General features: G+C 36.9%; 1 protein-coding gene across 20 annotated transcripts in view; it reads left to right on the top strand.

The window, feature by feature from the left end:
* Positions 1–22,129, top strand: part of ROBO2 (roundabout guidance receptor 2) — a 939,553-nt gene that overhangs the window by 533,134 nt on the left and 384,290 nt on the right. For all 20 annotated transcript variants that reach the window (XM_077927271.1, XM_028726915.2, XM_028726916.2 and 17 more), the window contains one exon: positions 10,081–10,407. In XM_077927271.1, coding sequence (XP_077783397.1) covers positions 10,081–10,407 — 327 coding nt within the window. The remainder of the gene's footprint in view (positions 1–10,080; positions 10,408–22,129) is intronic.

Below are 22,129 nucleotides of genomic sequence, written 5' to 3'. Positions count from 1 at the left end.
GTCTGCACTATCGCATTTAATGAGTAAAAAAGGCATCTATTTTCCATTCCCCCTAAGCTATTGCCTTCTGTTCCTCATGCTTCATTTCAAAATCCATTTGGACAACTGTTAAATATATTAAACCTATCCCCATCTCCATTTATCTAACAATTCCACCATTCTTTGCTAGATTCCTCCTGTGTGGTTTCACTACAAATACCTGGTGTGGTGATGTGGGTATTCATACCCTTGCTCAGCAATGAGGTTGACTACATTACATTTTCTGGTGGAAAATAATAGGTGGACATAAATAATCAAGAAGGGAAAGATTTAATGGGGCAAAATCTGAGCAGTTAGGCTAGGCTGTAATTTTTTTTTAAAGGGGCATGAATAGGCTAGATATTGTTCCTCTCACAACTTGATGCAATGTACCACACAAATACACTTGAATAATTAATGCAAATTGTGCATTATCACATGGACTGATAAGTAGCTGGTGGAAAGCTATAAATAGAGGGTAGTGATAGGCAGCAATATACACATTTGGAGAAAGATGTCAGTTGGTTTGATATAGGGATTTTGTTTGGGCTCTGTTTTATATAACATCTTCATTAATAATCTCCACAAGCGGGTAAACTGCATGCTAATTAAATTCACAGATGACACTAAGTAGAGAGGTGTTACAAACATAGGGTGACCAGATTTTCTAAGTGAAAAATCTAGACCACCTGTCATTGCAGGCACACAGAGCAAGTGGTGATTGAGGAAAGCCCACAAGCATTTGACAACTCTGAATGCGAAAGAAGGAAGGAAGGAAGAAAAAAACAGGCATTCAGTTGCTTTTAAAAAATGTTATTCTCCTTTCAGCACATTATCTTAGGGATTTGTCATTACCACAAGGGCACAATGTGTTAAAAACTGTATGTATTGTGCGCTTGAAAATGGCGAATCATAAATAAGTTTTCAAATGCATAGGATAAGCAAGTGTTCTTTTTTATATATAAAAAGAAAGGGCTTGATGCAAGTGTACTATTCCAACTGTGCAAAAGAGAGAGAAGGACATGTAAATGCTCACAGGAATCATGTGAAGTGCTGAGTAATCTAAAATATTCAGCACGGATTTTGTGATTGCATGGATTGGAGCACATTTGTGTGTGTCTCCCTTTGTGGAATGTTGTGCATGGCTCTTTTCCACGTGAGCAAAACTTAATGTACATTCAGTGGCATTGCAGTGAAAGTTTCAACAATATTACAGAAAGAACCAGAAAATGAAGTCACAGAGTTGTAGTCAATGCTGCTGTTCTGCTTATGCAGCAGACTTCCACTTGCATAACTGAACTTCCCTTTCCTTTCACCTGCAGCTCTCTGGAGAAATTTTTTTGGGTGGGATACTTTGAGGGGAGACGCTAAGAAGGGAAAGCCACATTGCATGACTGCAATTCCATTTGCACAGTGTTGGGTGCAAGCCTTTGCTTTGGAAACATGTACAGTTCTGCTGTGTGTTAGAAAGTGTTCACCCCTTAAAGCTAAGAACTTGAAATATCGAACTTATGTTAGGGAACATACAGTAATATGTATAGAGAAATTACAAGTTACAAGTGATTAGATTAGTTGTTTTTTTAATTGAAAACTTATTTGTACAATATTAGAATAAGAGAAGATATGGAACATTTATTAGGTTATTCAAGTACTGTTTTATCACAGCAGTGTGACAGAATAGCGGTATAATGTGTCCACTAGTTATATAATAATTGCCTAAATTGTAAAACATATTGAAGATTGGGTTGGCTTTTCCTGATTCTCCTCTCTATTTAAATGCAGAGCTTTATATAATCAAACCTAAGTATAGTTTTCTCCAAAACCTTACAGCTAACCCTCATTTGTTAGGTGTTTGTCCCCCGAATATATTTTGCAAATTGTTTTTACAATTTTCATTTCTGTGTATTACTTGATTACCTTTTCCCTGTATAACTGCTACAATTGTATTATAACATAATACAATTGATTTTCTACTGGAATAATTTCTTACTGCAGGTTGCATATTACTAAATATTGAAAATGACTGTTATGTGATGAGCCATGAATGTGGATTCATGCTCTGTGTTTTAGACTTTCACTCAAAGTTTGAGGCATTATTACCATCATTTTAGACTTTAAGTGTAACATACAAACATCTAAAATTTTAAACTGTTTTATTTCTCACTGCCTTGAAAAGGAAGTAATTTGACAGATTACCCTGAACCCGTGGGTTAATCAGGACCAGGAGGACATAGCTGAGTTTTAACTGTATTTTTATTGCTTCTTTTGTTTCTTCTATTTTAATTTATTCTATGGAATTCAAACTGTAACACAATAAAGCAAAATAGAATGTGTGTGTGAGAGGGGGTGGGGAGAGGGAATGAGAGAGAGAGTAGCAATAAGAATACAGAAAAATCATATGGCTCTAGCAGAGCACATTACAGTTCCTACAACAGGCAGAAAAATCAAGTGGTCAGGCAATACACTCAGCAGTTTTCAAGTGGGGTTAAAAATATTTGGGAACTACTAGTGTAAAAGACCATTTTTTAGGGGAAATATTTACTCATACTGATCAATATTGATCAGAAACTAGTTTAGTTATACAAACAAAATAAAGTTGGGCATATGTCCTCCAATGTTTTTATATGAAAGGATTGCTGCGCCCTTTCATATTTCAAATGAGCTGCTATCATGTTAACTTTCAGTTATTGTTCTGAAGAAATATTATGCAGATAGCCAATTAGTGATGGACAAAATGGCCTTCATGCATCGCCATGTTTGTAACAAGAAGGGCAACAGTGGAAGTCACGTTCCTATTGAGAACGTTCTGTAGGCCACTGCTAGGCCATGATTAGCCTGACTGTGGAAGACAATTGTAGAGGCATCTGCTCAGTTAATTTTGAGAGAAAATTTACCAGATGGAGGCTGAAGATTTAAGTGATTAGAAGGTAGTAGATTGGAATACAAATTGGATTAAAAGAAATTAGATTGATATAAATCGAATTGAGTCACAACAGTTTGTGTTCTTCGTACCAAGGGGCAGTGGATTATGGGAGAAGCAGATGCTCCAATGAGATAGGAATTAATGTGGCTTTGACAGTCCATCTGGGAAGGCCTCACTATCGAGTACATCCCTAATCTCTCTCTCCATTTATCAATGCCATAATGTTAATTAGTACTTCATTCATTAAGTTACTTACAGAGGGGGGAAAAAATCTCACCCCTAGTCTCTCTCTGCTTGAGTATTTGTAATTGTGCCAGGAAACAGGAACCTCTCTCTAGCTGAACTAGCTACTGTTGACTCTTATGTTAGACCCATGTAGTTTTCTTCAAGCATGTGACTGCTTTTGGCACAGAGGAAATTTACTAGGCTTTGTTTTGCAATAAATTTCTCTTCATAAATCCAGCTGCATAGTTATTTGAAGTCCTGTCTTGATCCCTAAAGCACATCAATCCCGAACTACTACTAACAACCACCCCCCTTTCCACCATTTTAATAAGGTTCTGTATATACTCTACTGTATATAGTTGAATAATATGTTGTTTTATGGCCAAGATGTAGCAATCACATTAATGATGAGAGGCAGGTTCTTCCCTGAGGGGTGGAAGGGGGAGCAAGAAAGATTTGTGCATGTGCATGAACACACTGTTGGAGAGTTATATTTACTGCACCTGAAATTCATGACTGATGTTTGCACTGGTCTGCCCTAATTCTGTAGACTAGGACTAACATAAGCGTAGCTGACTTTCTGATGCATTATTTCATCTAAGCAGCATGCTGCAGGACAAATACTTGCTTTTAGAGAGCCTTAGAATCAGCCAGTTGGATAACTGTGAACACTTGAAAGTAAAAACATGCCCTGAAAAAGAAGCCACAAATTTTGCTTTGAAAGTCAACTAGTTTTCTGCTTGAAATTTTCTACAAGCTAAAACAGTGTGCTGAAAAGAGCAGCACTTTTTAGAGGCTTGAGTGGTTAGAAAATGTACACACACACACACACACACACACACACACACACACACAGTGCATTTTACAATCAAAGTGTTCCTGAGTAAGATAGACATGGCGAACAGTTGCATGCGAGTGGTTGAGTTTCAATAAGCAGCTGAATGGTGCATTCTTCTCAAAAGTTTTCAAGATGCATCTCTCCTTTTGTGGCACCACAGATAAAAAAAAAGCCAGAGTCTGGTTTGTCATGTTTTCCAAACTCAGGCTTAATGTTTGTTTTCCACAAGCAAACCACACATGGTAGTCAATGTTTTCTACTCATTGTTTGTGTGGAGGCAACAAAATGTGAGCCTAGGTTTGGACAACATAATAAGCTGGGCTTGCGTGACCTGTGGTTGAATGCAACTTGTAAACTTGGCCAATGTGTGAGCAATGTGAATAAAGAGTCATTCATTTTCCCATTAATAAATACTGAATTAAGCTCATATCACAATGAAATTACATTTGGAATGTGGACAATGCAAAATGAACTATTCTCTAATCTTTTACTACATTCCTTCATTGATAAATCATAAGCAGGCTCTTGAGAAGGAGAATAAAAGTGTTGAGACACTGTAATGAACTCTGTCATTATATAGTATGCCTTTACTTTAATTCTGAAATTTAACTTTTGAAAGTTCAAATTATTATCTTTTATTTGGCTAAGATAAAGCCAGTGTGTTAAAATAAAGAATATTGGTCAAAAGTGCTCCCATATTTTTGAAGACCTGCAGGACTATCTTAATCTTGTTTGAGACAATGATCTGCCATCATCATTGATCCCCTTAGCTTCAGTTGCATGCAATATATGTGAATTGTGAAAAGTTTAAATATTGTTATTTTATTTGGGGGCAGAAACAGACAGCATGCATTATGCTTACTGAAAATATGCAGTCAATTAATGTTTATGACCTGAAATGGTACCATCTGTTTCCTCAGCATATCCCTTTCGCTTTACTACTACTTTTAGATCTTATTCACAGATTTATTGCCCTGGTGGTAAACAACATGAAGACTGCTTTCCTATTCTGTCACCTTTCATTCCTGTGTCCTTGTGCAGTGCTGCTCATGGTGGAACAAAATGGATTAAATAAATCACACCATGGGTAAAAGCTTTTAAAGGAAGCTTTGTCATAGCTGTACACTGAAGCATTATACAATTTCTGCTTTGTGATGGCATTGTGTACGTTAATGGAAGCAGAAAAGATATTAAGTCAATTAAAAAAATTAAGACAAAAACATTGACCTAGAAGATGTATGAAATGGTGCCACCTTTTGAACAGAACAAACAAGATACCAGGCTTAGAAAAAAGAAATGTTATACATAGCATGCTGTATAAGTAAGATTATTGTCATTCTTCAGAGAAATCTGATGTGCTTAGTGAAATAGAAATTGTAACCTGGAACATTCATCAAAAACTCCAGTGAGACACTATACTAGTGCTTTCAAATTGAAGTTATTACATGTGACATTCCTGGTATCTGCCAACCTTGACTGTAACTCAATGAAGCAGGAGAGCTGAGGAAAAATCAGTAAGTACTGTCTAAACAAGTGCCAAGAGTTGGCATAGTGAATCAGTGTGTGTGTTCTGTCATCAGGCCCAAGGGCATTCCATTTAATCCTGATGGCAGAAATGAGTGTTAAGAGTTGAGCATTACAGGCCAAGAGAATAAATAACTGGGTTTATATTGAATAGGCAGTGGTGGGAGGGCGTAATCAGCAAGAAAGAATCACCTTGACTGTGAAAAGAGAAGAAGAAAGATGGTGGTTCCAGACTGAATAAAGAAGTGCAGCACTTGTTAGCCCAGGGCCTGGCTGCTGAGGAAGCTGGCAATATTGGCTTGTCATCATAGCAACATCAGAAATGATTAAAGGTGATATCATTCAGCATTCTGATTCCCACAATGACCACATAGAGTTTTCTGGGAAGCACAGAATCAGCACATGAAGGCAGTTTTACTGTAGCAAATCACAGAGGAAGCTTGTATAGAACACCTGGAATACATGTGTCAAGCAGTTTTCCCTATAAGTCTGCTTTCCACATTACATTTTTAAAACATGAGAGTTTTCTCTGAATCACATTCCGAACCACATCTAGAAATCTCTTGGTAATGCTAATGATATTTTTAAATAGTGGCATCAGATGAGCATTCTGCCAGATACTGAATGGGATCTGTAATCTGAGCTAATTAGGCATATCAGAGTTGTTGTAAGACATTTTCAGTGTAAAATACGATTCACAGTAAAGTTGTAGTGTCTCCATATTAGAGATGCACTCATTGTTGAGCACTGTCAAATACTCAAAAGTTACTTTATATCTTCCTGAAACTATATGCTGTCTTCTACCTAGCAAACTATTGTCTTTACTAATATGTAACACTTGGTTCTTTTGACCAGAAAATGCATTGCTGTGATAGTGACTTCCAGTGTTGGGGAAAATATTCAGCTCATAACTCCAATACTTTGCTGATAGCAACTGAGCACCCCTGCTTCTACAGTTTTCCACAGTAGATTTGGCTGTGTAGATTCCTGTTCCATAAGTGTCCTTGGTAGTCGGAATTTCATTGATTGGTTCCCTGTCATAAGGTATATTTTCCAGAAGTATAACCATTATTTAATGTCTTTCATCTGGACATGTGAAGTGTGACATTTGAAAAGTATAGACTTCCAGTTGACTTTGGATAATACACATGTTTTATCCATGAAAATTTCACATGTGGAATTCACCACTTGATGCTGTAGTCAGTGCATGATGAATGTGCCATTCTGAACAGAACCATTCAGGTAACTTTTCTATCTGCTTGTGTTGATTTACCAGTTAATTTAAAAATCAGTTATTTACATTTATTTGAACTGTGAACTGCTGTTAGTGGTTCCATTAGGGCAGGAGACTTCAGGACCCAACAGCCCTAGGAGATGCTTTACACTAGCAAGAATTACAGGACAATAGTAGTTGTGCCTGTCGCTATCTTAATTTCCCCAGAGTGGTTTCCACTCTGGAAAACAAAGTTAGCAGCAGGTGAGTATGGCTGGAGGCAGTTGGGTTGGCACTTGGTTCCACAGTACTAGCTGCTGTAACATAACTGGTGTTAGAATAAGAATAAAGGAACCTATTATTATTATTATTATTATTATTATTATTATTATTATTATTATTATTATTATACCTGTTCCTGTCAGTGCCACCTATTAAGTGTGCCGGAAAGCAGATTGACAGGGTGACTATGGTAGTTGTCCCACCAGTTCCCTGCCTGAACTGAACAGCTCACCTGCCACTAATGACTATAGGCCATCACTATCTACATCACTATTACAGATAGGTAGCCGTGTTGGTCTGCCATAGTCAAAACAAAAAAACCACTCTGTGTGTATCTGAAGAAGTGTGCATGCACACGAAAGCTCATACCAAGAACTAACTTAGTTGGTCTTTAAGGTGCTACTGGAAGGATTTTTGTTTTGTTTTGTACATCACTATTAAGTAGTCTACTAAGAAGTTAGTCACATTGAGTTCAATAGGATTTACTGCCAGGAAAGTGGGTATAGGTTTACAGCTTAACTATATCCTGCTACATTAGTAAAACAGGGCAACAAACATACACAACAAAACCAAAACACTCCAGTTCAGCGTGCATCATCAGTGTGAAAGATGCATATTTGAAAGATATGTTGATGTTGATTTCAAGTGAAAACTGTCTACTTTGGTTGCATGTGGTTTTTATTGTTGGAAGGAAAACATAGTAGTTTCACCCTCAAGGCAAGCCATCTGCTACCTTTGGATACAAAATGGAACAAAAAGGCATCTTCAAGTTTATTTTTTTCTCAGATTTGAAGCAGGAAGGAAAGAGTTGGCATGGCAGAAGGCTCTTATCAGTAAAAGCGTTTACATGAAGATAGGGATGGAGAGATTCACATTTTTAATTTGTAACAGCATTCAGTTGATGAATTTCTGCATTAATGAATTGAAGTTTGAATGAAGTGTGTATGTTAGTAGGGCCTCTCTCACACATGCAAATTTGCTGCTCCCTATACCTTAGAGCCTGCTATGTTCGTGGGACACTGGGGGCCCACTGGCTCTGGTGATGCGTCTTGCTGCTCTGGTTCTCCTCGCCATGCTCCATCACCCTGTGAGAACTTCCTTCCCCATCCCCTGCTTGCCCTGGTGTGCCCTAGTCCCAGCTCACTAAGATCCCCTTCCTCCTCGTTGTTGTCCTGCCATTACACCAGTGTAGGTTGGTTTTTCAGAACTCAACCTATGAGAAGAAAAGGTATATTTGTATTGAGCAGACTGGCAGCATTTTCCAACTGTAACAACTACTCTAAACATGCAATATCAGTTCTCATATAGCTCTAAGATTTTTTATGATGCTGTATGGGTTGCACAAATATTAGTAATCAGCCCAGGGAACTTTGGTGACTGGGTTGTCTAGAATTGGTATAAATAAATAAGTACTATTTCTCCCAAAACTGTTATAGCCACTCAGAAAACATTAATTTTAGCCTTGATGCGACAAGTGGGTATGCCTTAAGTCAATTTCTAGATGTTTGAGCCAATCTGCCCTTGTGATTAAGTATCATTGAATCTAATTACCGTATATTTTAGAAAAATATGTGAAGTTATGGTCATATTAACTTGCTTTTTGTTATTGCTGTTAAGATGTAATAGATCTCTGGTTTCCAGAAGATGTTACCAGTAAAGAAGCTTAATAAACCAAAGTTTTATCAAATAAATTGGAAATGCACGAAGGTTTTTAAAAGCAGTTTATTAGAATGAATAAAATGGTTACCTTTTCTCTCTGATACAGGTTAAGTATTTGAATTGGCAAGATGCACAGCCACTTGCAATGCCTTTTCAGTATACATTTAACAAAAAATAATGTGTTTGAGTTTTCATAAATGAAATATGCAATGAAAACAGTTTACATTTCAGGCTGCAAGAGTAAGTTATAAATAAATGTTAAAACATAACAATTTATTTTTGCCTTTCATGTGAAATCTTACTGCTTTTGTGTATAGGTGCAGATTCTTGCTTGTATAGCAAATGAGTGTGGTAGGGTTTTTTTTTTTAGTATCCTGCAAAAGGGTGATAACAGTGCTGCAATTTTCATTCCTTTCAAAATAAGAGTCTCGATAGAGAGTTGGTTAGCAACAGCTAGGGTGTGCATATAAAGTTAATGCACCTTACAATAAGCTTGATTAGGCTAGCCCCTAGTCCGCAAGGATATATGAGCAATACATATTTCAAATATCAATAAAAAATGTGATTCTTAATTGAAGTCACTTAAAATATTACTAGCATTATTCAGAAAACCGAGTCCAATACTAGAAACCAAATATTTCTTAGAAGTGGACATGCCCCTCAGATAGTAGTATCTGAGACCACCACTTATTCCTAGTCTCTGATATTTGGGAAAGACTGCTATGAAGTTGCTGTCTAGTTTCTATCATGTATTAATTACAGGGATATGTGATGAAATAGACTCTAAAGAGGGTTGCTGGGGAAAGCGGGTTTCACCTAGTGATTGTTTGCTTTGTATGTAGTTTTCCCTATTCCCAAATATATACACAAATTTGTTGTTTTGAGTTCAGTGCCAGCTGCACTCCTTTATACCTTTGAGCAACTTTCTGACCTTGAGGTATTTGTGTATGACTGTATCAATGTGGCAAATAAGTGCAGTCCTGAACACAGCTACAGTAATATCTCTGCAAATGTCCGCCTTGTCTAGTGTCCATTCCAGTGAACGTCCGTGGCAAACCCGGAAGTACCGGAATGGGGTACTTCTGGGTTTGCCGCATGTGCAGAAGTGCAAACCACTCCGCGCGCAGACATGGTACTTTGCTCTGCATCCTTTTCGGCTAGCAGCCGGGGCTCCGAAACAGATCCCGGCCGCAGAACGAGGTACGACTGTATTCAGGTGTTAGACATGTTGAATTCTGTGGTACTTACTCCCATGAAAGTGTTTGCAGGCCAGATTTTCAGGCTAAAATATTCTTGAAAGCATCTGTTTTATTCCTAGTGTAGAAATGCTTTAGAGAAACTAGTGAGTTTAAAAAAATTACTTGCTGATTATTTGCCTTTCTTGCACTTTGTCCCTAGGATCTCGTCTTCGCCAGGAGGACTTTCCACCTCGAATTGTAGAGCATCCGTCAGATGTAATCGTTTCTAAAGGAGAGCCAACGACTCTGAACTGCAAAGCTGAAGGAAGGCCAACTCCCACTATTGAGTGGTATAAAGATGGAGAGCGTGTGGAGACTGACAAAGATGATCCCCGCTCACACCGCATGCTGCTCCCTAGTGGATCTTTATTTTTCTTACGAATCGTACATGGACGCAGGAGTAAACCAGATGAAGGAAGTTATGTATGTGTTGCAAGGAACTATCTAGGAGAAGCTGTGAGTCGTAATGCTTCGCTGGAAGTAGCACGTAAGTAACCCCTACACTATCTTAATGTCATGAGATAATGTGTAGTTACTTTGATTCACAATAGAAATAAGGACATTTTCCATTAAGCATTCCTATATACTTTAATCTGTTAAATTTGAATTACTCATAAAGTATGTGGGAATGCTGAAAAGAAATGTTCCTATTTCTTAGTCTTTTATATGCACATGTATTCAGTGCAGCGGCCATACATAATGTGCAATTGGCACTAAGATATGTTGTGGTTCATGTAATCATGAATGGTGCTACCATGGAAGAAGCCTAATCTTTCCTTCAAGTATAATGTCCTTTTGAATTTGGTTTTGTTGCGCCTAATGTCAAAATATAGCTGTCATTTTATATATACATCACTGCCTATTTATTTCTTTTTATCAAGACATCTTGTCAAGTTTTCCCATGTATTGTTGGAAATTTCAGAGCCTTCATATGCTCATACCATAGTCCGTACATTGTGCGTGTGGCATGTGACAATACATAAGGAGTAGCTTTTTTAAAAGTTGACACTGAAGGCATCTATGGTGTTTTTGATAACCACTGTTTGCACTGAGGGAGAACCTATTCATGAAAGCAAATTAAGGAAGAATTTTACTATTTGTATAGTATAGTAGAATTGACTTTAGGGTATCATAGATATATAATGTGGGTTGGGTTTTTTTTTTATATCTGTTTCCTCTATTGATTATGTGCATTATCCAGCCAAGGTTAAGAACCTAATTGTAAAGGAAGAATTAAGCAGAGAGGATTTTCAATGTGTACCTTGGAATAGATTTTGGCTTATGTGAGATGTTTATGTGACATAAAATTATCAGAATATCAGGCGATTGCTAGGATAAAAGTAGCATTTTTATTTAAACCGTGTGAAATTTGTTCTTGTTGGCATTGGTGATTTTTGTCTATTTGTGTGGTAGATTTGTATTAGTATTAACATTTATAGTAGAAGCACGAAACAAGATGTACTTTGTTCTTTTGATTTTTGGTAATAATATTTTATTGAAAGAATTTCAGTTATAAAGAAATAAAGTGATACAGAAAAAAGAAAAATAAGGAAAGAAAAAAGGTGCAGAAAAAAATACAATGTAATATACCCCCATACATTCTTACATAAATAAATATGATGTTATTATCCTAATACATATGTAGATATTAATAGCCTACTACATTCTGTATAAACTCATTCCAAATGTTGTCATATTTATCCAAGCCTACATATATAAGCAGTCCGTTCATAAGTTGTGAGTGTTGTCATATTGTCAATTCATTGATTAAAGGGGATTGTATCTTTATTGCTTCATTTCATCAGTATCAGTCTCTTGGCCACCATTAGGGTCCATATAACCCTTTTTCATTGTCCCATTGTTAACTTCTATATAGTAGGTGCTTCACTGGACTTACACAGTCCAGCACTTCTCGCCAAAATTTAGTTTAGAACGTTGTATGAACAAAGTGAGCACAAAGAGGCACTGTCCTTACCACATCTCCAGCATAGAGCTACCTTAGTCCTTTTTTATACAAACGTAAAGGAGTCCAATAAATCCTGATCTTTATTTTTTGCTGTGTAAGTCTCAATTTAAGGTCCATTGATACCTTTCCCACTGTCTAGGTAATATTGAAAGTTACAATTCTTTATTCCAGCCATTTCTTAGACTACATATGCAACTTAGTGATCATTAATAAATATCTATAAATAAGTAACCACTGGCTTTTAAGTTTCAAATGAGTTATCAAATTGTTCCAATATCTCAGGTGTCTCAAAAGCTGAGAGGGCTGCTGGCCCAAACTCACTTTTAGAGGTTGTAACTGAAGATATTGCCATTGAGTTGCATCTGATAGAGGATATTAAAACATCATTGGTGTAAAATTCATCTTTCTCATCTATTAGTTGGTCCAAAGTCAACACACCTGCTTCTGTCCAATTTTTCCATGTCACTATATCTTCCCCCAAATTTTTAGAGTAGGATTTCCCCACAAAGTAAGTTTGGCATGTGAGAATGGATCAAATTTGTTTTTGATAGACAATATATTCCATATCCTTCTAACTGACTTAGTTGTTTCCAGAGTCAACTGGGATTTCAAATATTTTGATCCTACTATTGTCTAACCAACTAAAGGTGTATATATTCTAGGGTTGCCCACATCAGAAAATTAAGACCAACAGTGGGTTTCCAATATTTAGTACTTGTCAATAAATAGGCAGAGTGATATAGTTCCAAATTCGGAATTCCAAAACCACCTTCTTTAATTTGTAACTTCATTCTTTGCAAGTATATTCTAGGTGTTGTTGATCCCCAAAAACATTTCCTAAACAGAGAGATTAACTTTTGGAAATATGATCTTTTTATAAAAGGTGGGAATCCTCTCAGAATATAAATAAATCTGGGAATTTTATTCATTTTGAGAGCATTCATCCTTCCCCAAAGGGTACCTTGTTGATATACATAAGAAGCACCGTTGATCACATTTTCTCACTGCTCAATGTTTACTAATTTATGAATTTAGATAATTGTAATAAATAGGTAGTGTAAAAGTTAAACATATCAATATTACTATCATCATCGCCATCATCATGTTATAATTTTTAACTAAATTTGGTTTTACTCCATAAATTCATGTGTTAATAGACTAAGAATTATTTAGCTCTTTGATCTAGCCTTTCCTCATCATACCAGAAAAACTGCTTGTTTTTTGAAAACATAAAATAATACTTTATTATATTGAATATCACTGATCTCTTCTTCAGAGACTGCTGTGAGTCTCCAGTTACAATATGTGCAATCTCCCGAGTTAAATTCTTAACCACTGCAGCTGGTGGTAGGTCATGCATGAACTGCAAGTCAGTTTTAAAAAAGTCCTTGGGGAGGGGGGGAAAACCTTGGATTCACTGTAGACAAATAAAAAAACCAACACACCAAAGATCAGAGAACATGAAATCCAAGGCAAAAACTATAGAGAAGAGTTTTTGAAATGTGATCTTGCACCTGATACTACATTATTTTACAGTTTTTATAGCCTTGAAGTTCCATAGTTTGCATTTACCAGTTAAACTCTTTGGGTCTTAAAGGTAAGATTCCTAGCTATTTAAATTGAGAGGCTGTTTGCCTTTCCTTTAAGATACATGGTGGTATGTTTATGTTAAGATGTTCCATTAAGATTGATGGAATTGCGTTACTGTACACACTTTCACAGATAACAGAGTGCTTCTATTGAAAACTTTGGTCTGGTTTCATGAAGGGCTTCAGAGTTTTCCCCCATCCTCTTCATTGCAATGCCATGCACCACCTGTGAACCTCCGCACCACAACAGTGTCAGGTGTGGCATAGGGAGCTACATTAGCAGAACTCAGGAGAAACCTTGTTTGAGTAGAAATGCCTTTTCACTCACACAAGATGTATTTGGCTCCAATACATTGATTTTAGAATAAACGGAAATTTGCACATTTACTACATATATAGATTCAGATAAAATTTAGTAGTGTACTAGATTAATTACCACCTTTGGAAGTAGAGTTACGGAGTTTGAAGTATTGTCTCTATCCTAGATACTTCAGAGACAATTGACTAAAAAATAAGTTATTTAAGGAATCTTTATAAATAATGCAGGGTGCATGATTTGTGGTGCATGATTTTATTCTGCTTTAACTGAGGCTGATTATAAATCATCTCACCTTCAGTTTTCATACGATTCAGAAATTTTCTCATTCAACTGATATGCCCCCTTTCAACTAAAGCATGGTGGGCTGCCCTGAGATACTGGCTCAAGATCCCAGCCTTTGGCCTAGGGAAGGGGTTACTCCCGCACCTAAACAACGAGGAGTTTATCAGCTCATGGATGAAAACTATGATCAGAAAAGCCACTTCAATTTGAATGCCACCTTCACTATTGTACCATCTGGGCTATGATATTGCCCTTGAATCTCCGAGGCAAAGGGTCTGGGACCATATCACATAGCAATCTCCTAATCTCAATCTCATGTTATCAGTGGCCTGATAGTAGTAGGAATTCATTACGGGTACGATTTTCAGATACCTGCATATCTTAGAAATCTGTCTCTACCAACTTATTGGCGTCTCTTTACCAAAGCCAGATTAAATGTATTTCCATCAGAAGTTCTAAATGGCAGACTGAGAGGCATCCCTTATCAAAGTAGGCTCTGTGTATGCTCTCAGGACGTCGATTGTATGAGGCATTGCGAACAATATGAGCAAGCTAGGGATATATTGATTAAACCCCTACTGGCAAATCGGCTGGGTAAATCTGAAGCCTACTATACTAAATATCTTCTGGATGACAAGTCTAGTGATATCACAGTGGCCATGGCAAAGTTTCTTTCTGCAGTCATATGTATCAGAGATCATCATACTTAAAGACTAAACAAATATCGTCTCGGTCTCCCTCTTCCAGGGGGTTGTCTGAATGAATCTGCATTTTATTCTGAATCTATGTTACAGGTTTTTGGACCGCAATAAAGATTACATTCACCTGATATTTTTGGCTTGTTTTAAGCTTAATTTTGGATAAGCTTGTTCTGCAGTCCTATGTTTATATATTTAGATATAAGTTCAATTGACTTCAACAGAACTTGCTCTGATGTACATGTACATATCATTGTAACCTTAATAAATAGTAAGTAGAATATGGAAAAAATATTTTTAATTGACCGTTGGCGCTAAATAAATAATATGCTGCAAGGAAAGTAAAGAAAGGGTTGCTTGGAATAGTTACAAATTGAAAGAGAATGAATAAAACTAAAACCAGGCATATCTGACACATGTTTGAATTCCATGGCTGCTAATCTCTTATTTTTTTAAGTAACAACAGCCATGGGGCCCCTTAATCTAGATTAGGTCCAGGACGTAGCAGAGAGGGATTTTGTCTCTTTCCCCCACCTGAAGCTACCTGTCCCCAAAGCTTTATGCCCTATTTTCTTTATATGTTCAATAACTTGTAAGTTGGGGCTCATATCTTGTAATAAAAGAAGGGTGAACTCCCCCAAGTTCTGCTCAGAATAACTTGGAAATGAACACATTTGTTTCTAGAACAAATCTGAAACGCATTAGTTTATCTCTCAAGCCAATCTGATGAAATGAAGAAACACCCTTCTGCACCCAAATCTCAGTCCCCAAAGTACTCCCAATGGTAAACCGCTTTTTTAGTCATAATGCACCGCACAGCATGTTAGGACCACAGAGAAGAAAGGGAACGAAGAAAGCTGATACCCTACTGGCAGCACAAGAGGATTGGTCTGGTTATTTGAGAGCTGCCAAGGAAGGGGAAAGTCAATCTAGGAACTTTATTCCAGTTTGGAGATTAAAACAAGCCAAATCATTCATTCATTCAATTTATTTGCAAGTCACTTTTCCACAAAAAAGAATGCTCAAAGCAGATTCCAACAAAGAGAACAGGAATACATTTCAAATAAACACTGCAAAACAGTTTCATAATAACACAGCAAAGCAGTAGCAAATATAGTAACAAACCAATAAGCCACATTCTGATACTATAAATATAACAAGATGACTTAAACAACATGCAGCCATTCTATAGCAAAAATTACAAGGGAGCTTCACAGTTAACCTTAATCATAGAAATACTCTTTCCATGATGTTACTCATAGTCCCTCTTCTGCAGCAGTTTCTTATACAATTCCAACACACTTCTCATGATGAAACATAAGATTGATCCATATGCAAGGACCACCCTGCCCCACCCCCGGCCTGGCTGTATAGCAATTATCCTGTAGATGTATCACACCCTGGTAACAACATATAGTTGTATGTTCTGGTAGGATTCATGGGACCCTACAAATCATGAAGTCCACTTTTATAACAATTTGCTAGTGATGCCTATTTTTCTTTTTTCATAATGTTTTGTGGCAAGCATTTTGCATGTCCTTTTTAAAGTCTTCTCCACACTTTTGTACGGATTATGAAGTTCACAGAACTGTCAGTTATACAGTACTTACATTTTAGTAATAGATCAAGTATACCTGTGATTTTTTTTTCTTTTAAAGTTTTACATATATCCTCTGATTTTCTTTTAAAGAATTTGCAATTTGTTTAGAAGCAATCTGCATAAACCTTAATAAGGTTAGGACTTGTTTCAACCTTTAATTTACTCAAATCCAGTTGAAACGATCATGAGACACAGCTTGAAGAAGTTGCAAAGGTAAGATTCATACCTGCACTTAGAGTAGAGAGAACGCCTAGCGCTGGCTGAGACTGTCTCAGATCCAGAGCACTATCTCTAATCCAGGCAGAGTTGGTTGCAGTACTAGAGATAGCAGCTGTAGCCCCAGGTGTTAAATATGAGGTAGCCGCTTGATCTATCGACCACTGTAAGAGGGGCTCTGGCCTAAATGAAAATTCATGAAAAATTGATGAAGTCCCCAGATTATTTTTTTTCCCTTTTCTTTTTTCAGCACTGGGCCAGTGTAGTGAGGAGAGAGATTAAATGAGGTGTTGAATGCTTTAGTAGCAAGAAGGTTGTGGTTCAGAGGTCAAAAGTCATGCAAAAACTGATCATTTCCCTCCTACCCTTTCTTTTGGAACAAAACATAAGTCACTTATTTAGCAGGGCTTCCCTACTTTTTTGTGTTTGCGTACAGTATATTAAAAATTAGAAACAATTTATATAAATTCACTTTTTCCAGTAAAAAAACGAGGCTTGATGCTGATAAAATAATGAACAATATCCTTCTTTTTAATTTAGTCAGGATACTGAACAATATAGCTAAAGGCTGTATTTTGGCCACCATCTTTAAGGGTGCTTGCCTGATTTCATTTAAAGAGAGGAAATGGTCTTGCATTATTTATAGGTCACAGATTGCTGAAATAGCAAGCTCTGGACCACTCTCCAAACATAATGATCCTGTTTGCTTTAAAATCTAGAGTAAATTGATGCTTTTATCTGTCAGAATAAGAGATTATGGCATTTACTGAATTTAGCAAGGGCATCACTCTAAAACATGAACCAATTTTTTCCACACAATATGTCTAATCTTGTTTCATGTCTCTCTAGTTTGTACCAATATAAGGATTAGATGAAAAGACCCACCATATTATAGACTGACTAACCATCCTATAAGATTGCTGATAAAATTAAATTTGATCAAAGGTACCTAAAAATCCAAGTATTTTAAAAATAATAATAAAAATATAGTATAATTCATGTGGCAAAACCAAATCCAGTGTGTGTGTTTTCAGATTCGGAAGTATAGATACTAGCTGGCTAGATGCAACAATTTTACATCTCTAAAATACCTTTTAAAAAAATTAAGATTTCTCAAGGTGTAAGTTAAAACAGGAATTGTGGAAAGGAAGGAGTGATCTCATAAGACTCAACTTTATGCAAACCATATTATCTTGAGTGGAGTTGAAGGAGCATGGGAAGTGAAGCTGAAAAGGGGTGAGATTGGAATATAGTAGATAACCTCCAGGGAGTCAGTTAAGTAAATTCAATGAAGTTTTGAGTTTGGGAAGCGTAGATCTAATAAGTTTGTTGGAGTGGAGAATTTGATATGGTTAGAAATATTGCTTTTGGATCTGTTATTATTAACCCTTTTTGCATGACCACCATTTTTTTTTTTAACCGAATGTGTAAAATTGCTTATGCCATACTCTGCAGTTACATTACTGCAACCCATTGCAGGAGGGACATAGCTTTGTGGCAGTGCAAACACTTTCCATGCAGGAAAATCTTGATTCGGTTCCTAGCATCTCAGGTGATTTGCGCCCCCCCCCCCCACTTAAAATATGTATATACTATCCTTCAGCAGAGTTTCCAGGACAGTATACAAAACCAATATAAATTATTACAATAGTACATTGAGAGACAGCAAGAGTGCATTATGATACAATAAAAGCACTATCCTTTGAGGGTTTTTGTTTTTTTACTACTTTATGAAATAAAAAATGAAATAAAAAGTTTTGACGATAAGAATGACATTGCCTGAAAGGAATACAGTGCCAAAGGGATAACAACGTTGACGCTGGGTGGGTCAGCCCTGGAAAGAGAACTCCACAAATGAGGCACCCGCACTGAGAAGGCCCTTTCTCTCCCTGGCCTCCATCTACCTTTCTTTAAATGGTTGAGGGATTAGAGGAGAGCCTATGAAATGATTTCATTATAGAGTAAGATTGATATGGTAGCAGGTGTTCCTTCAGATACTTTGGTCATAAGATCCATATGACTTTAAAGGGAAGCACAAGCATTTTGCATGAGATGTGACCTGAAATCTTTGAGGGTCACTGCCGGTCAGAGTAGACAGTATTGGGATGGATGGACAAAGCAGTACTTCTCTTGTGTGGAGGGGATGGGTGTTACATGCTGTTTAGTTATTTTTCTATGGACAAGTGCACTTAATAGTCTGTACTGATTCATTGTAGCTGCATCATATATTCAATAAAACTGAATCTTCAGTAACTTCCTAACCGTAATAATATGTGGCACTCTTAGACGAATACTGACAGCAAAAACAAATAATTATGAGTTTGCTTCAGCAGAGACATCAGACATACAGTTGTATCTCTCTTGTGCATTGGAGGCCAGATTTCACATTTCTGAACATCCACCTTTAACCACTGAGTGAATGCAAAATCATGCAGCCTAAGGTTGTTTGGCTCTTGCCTTGAGCATGAATGCTTTATGTGGAAAAGGGATACTTCCTGAAAATGAATGCTACACCAGAAGTTTATATATTACCATGCAAGTAGGGTTGAACCGTGGGGAGTTTTCCGTGGCTGACATACTACTTCAGTAATATGAAACCAGGCTTCATTAGCCGGATGACTATGTAACTTTGTGATTTAATGAACTATTATTCATCATTGGGCTAAACATACTTGAACTGGCCCCATTTCAATGTCACTGATTTTTGTTGAGAAATATTTTTTATTCTACTATATATTTTGGATTTTTTCATTTTTAACAATGTTTCAGATTACAGCAAATACATTTCTACCACATGCCAACTACATATTTTCTGTAATGTTTGAAAGGCAGGAGGCACACATGCAGACACATCCTCTTCACACTTTGTAGAGAAGGCATGGCTGGCATGCTGTGTGAAATTCTACTTTTTGTACAGTTTGGAAAGCTACTGAAATGTACATATTCTTCTTGAGAGAGTATTTAAAGCTAGGCATCTTATAGTGCATCTTATATCATTTTTATTCTAACAGTCTGATGCTGTATAGGTTGATTACTGTTGTTCTCTGTTCCTTGTACTTTTGGCATGCTCAGTATTTTTCTAATTTTAGTCAGTTGAGAAAACAGCATAGCTGATCAAGATAGCACATCATATTATTTAACACATTTGCATTTCCACACCTCTGTTCTCTCTGTATAGAAACCCGCAAGTGCTATTTGAATATTAATTAAAATACTGGCTATTGTTGGCATATGCCTCAGACATGTTGTACAATTTATGATGTCAGATGAGATAAAAAAAAATCATTTGAAGCAGCACTCCAAACCATTTACAAAACACTACATGATCTCAATACTAACAAAGCACATTGAACTCCTAATTGTCAGAAATCATTGGGGTAAAGTTGGTGACATTGATGGGATTTCATTATTAGTAGTTACTTTTGTTTATAGAAAGTAGAATTCTATCACTTTCTTTTTTGTAACCTCAAGAGATGAAAACTTCTGCATTTTTCATGTAGGGAGTCACTTCACAATATTTGAATAATTAAGTATCTGATGCCTGTTCAGTATTCAGAATGACTGGAACCAGTGGTTTCAGTCTAGTAAGTAACAGGCAAATATCTGAGTTATATAAAGAACTGGTGCCGTTACCATGACTTCCGTAGATAATATTTGACAGTATTCTCTTAAATGAGTAGAATTGTTGTTCTTTGATATACATGTTGCTAAATATTCTTGCACTGCCATGTCCAAGTAGAGACAATGGCCTTGACACATTAGCAAGCAGTCATAATATTTTCTTCCCTCATCTTGCTTGGATATTTCCTTCTTGTTAGACATAATAGACACAGAGAACAATAGCAGGGTTAAGTCTTAAAGCCATAGATACTAATGTGATGACTGACCTATTGATTTCAAAATGGTGCATAAATACAGTTTGCTTTCAACATCCTTACCATATTTTCATTGGGGATTGGTTTGTGTGTATATATATTGAATGATAGGTGTTTTGTATGAACTTTTAAAATGTTTATGTTATTAAATGTGTTGTAGGCTTATTGATAACAAGTGACTAACAAGTAATGTGATTGTGCTTGCTTAAAAAACAAATGAAGTAGTTACAGTTCTAATTAAATATTTAGGCATTCCTTTTTTCCCTCCATTTGAGGTGGAAAATAAGATACACTTTTAAAAATCACGCTTAAAAAAACCCAGGACTTGCCTATCTAAAGAGTTTGGTATTTAATATGAGAGTTTTCCCAACAGTTTGGACTCTCAGGGCTGTTTTTCCTATTATACCATCTTCCATCAATTGTTTTTGCCCCCTTCTCTTCTATCTTAATGAAACATTTTTATATACACAAAGGAAATCTCTTGTCAGTTCTGACGATACTAACATTCAAGAGAACTTCCAGAAGTGTAGCCATGTTCATTTGTTCCTGAAAAAAATAAAAGTCTCATGGCACCTTGGAGATGAGCAAATTTATGGAGGCTTGGGTTTTTGGAGGTTACAACTCACTTTGTTATTTGGGAGATGTTTTAGAAGTTGGTAGAGGAAAATGTGTAAAGGTCGGGGGAGCTTGAACATTAAAAACTTTAGAATTTATAGAGCTTTATTATATGAAGCTAAAGTAACAAAATGGACGCGGGTGGCGCTGTGGGTAAAAGCCTCAGTGCCTAGGGCTTGCTGATCGAAAGGTCGGCAGTTCGAATCCCCGCAGCGGGGTGCACTCCCGTTGTTCGGTCCCAGCACCTGCCAACCTAGCAGTTCGAAAGCACTCCCGGGTGCAAGTAGATAAATAGGGACCGCTTACTAGCGGGAAGGTAAACGGCGTTTCCATGTGCGGCTCTGGCTCACCAGAGCAGCGATGTCACGCTGGCCACGTGACCCGGAAGTGTCTCCGGACAGCGCTGGCCCCCGGCCTCTTGAGTGAGATGGGCGCACAACCCTAGAGTCTGGCAAGACTGGCCCGTACGGGCAGGGGTACCTTTACCTTTTTAAAGTAACAAAATATTAAGGAAACCTGATGGTCCATTTATCTTGACAGCCTTTAAATTCACTCAAGTGTTTTTCTAGCATGTGCATGGTAATTTGGGATTTGCACAGAAAAAATTATGAAAATCATGAATTTTTAAAAAATTATTTCCACAAGGGGAAAACACTCATCCCTAAAGTTGAGTGTCTTTTTCTTCAGCTTTCTTCAGTGCATCACCAAAAAAGACAGGAAAAGAAGGAAAAGGTTTACATCAAATTTGCACATTCTAATTTTTATGTGCAGATCCAGATTTTGAAATGATTTAATTTAAATAGAAATACAGTACATCTCACCATAATGCAAACAGGTAAGCTGTTTGCCTGTTCTATCTGCTACCCAGGTGCTGTTGATGGGCAGCTTCAAAGTCCCTGCTTCTGCTTCTTGTGGTACTTTATCTTCAAATCAGACTTTAAATAGCTCTTCAGATAAGTGACAACTTCAAATAGAGGACTGTCCTTTGACAGCTCTTCACATAAGCAGCTGTCCTCAGTAAAGTAGGATGTATGGAAGGACTCCCCAGT

The sequence above is a fragment of the Podarcis muralis genome, chromosome 4 (genome assembly GCF_964188315.1).
Source record: "Podarcis muralis chromosome 4, rPodMur119.hap1.1, whole genome shotgun sequence".
Lineage (NCBI taxonomy): Eukaryota > Metazoa > Chordata > Lepidosauria > Squamata > Lacertidae > Podarcis > Podarcis muralis.
The sequence above is the reverse complement of the archived record's forward strand: the minus strand, read 5'-3'. Positions and strand labels throughout refer to the sequence as shown.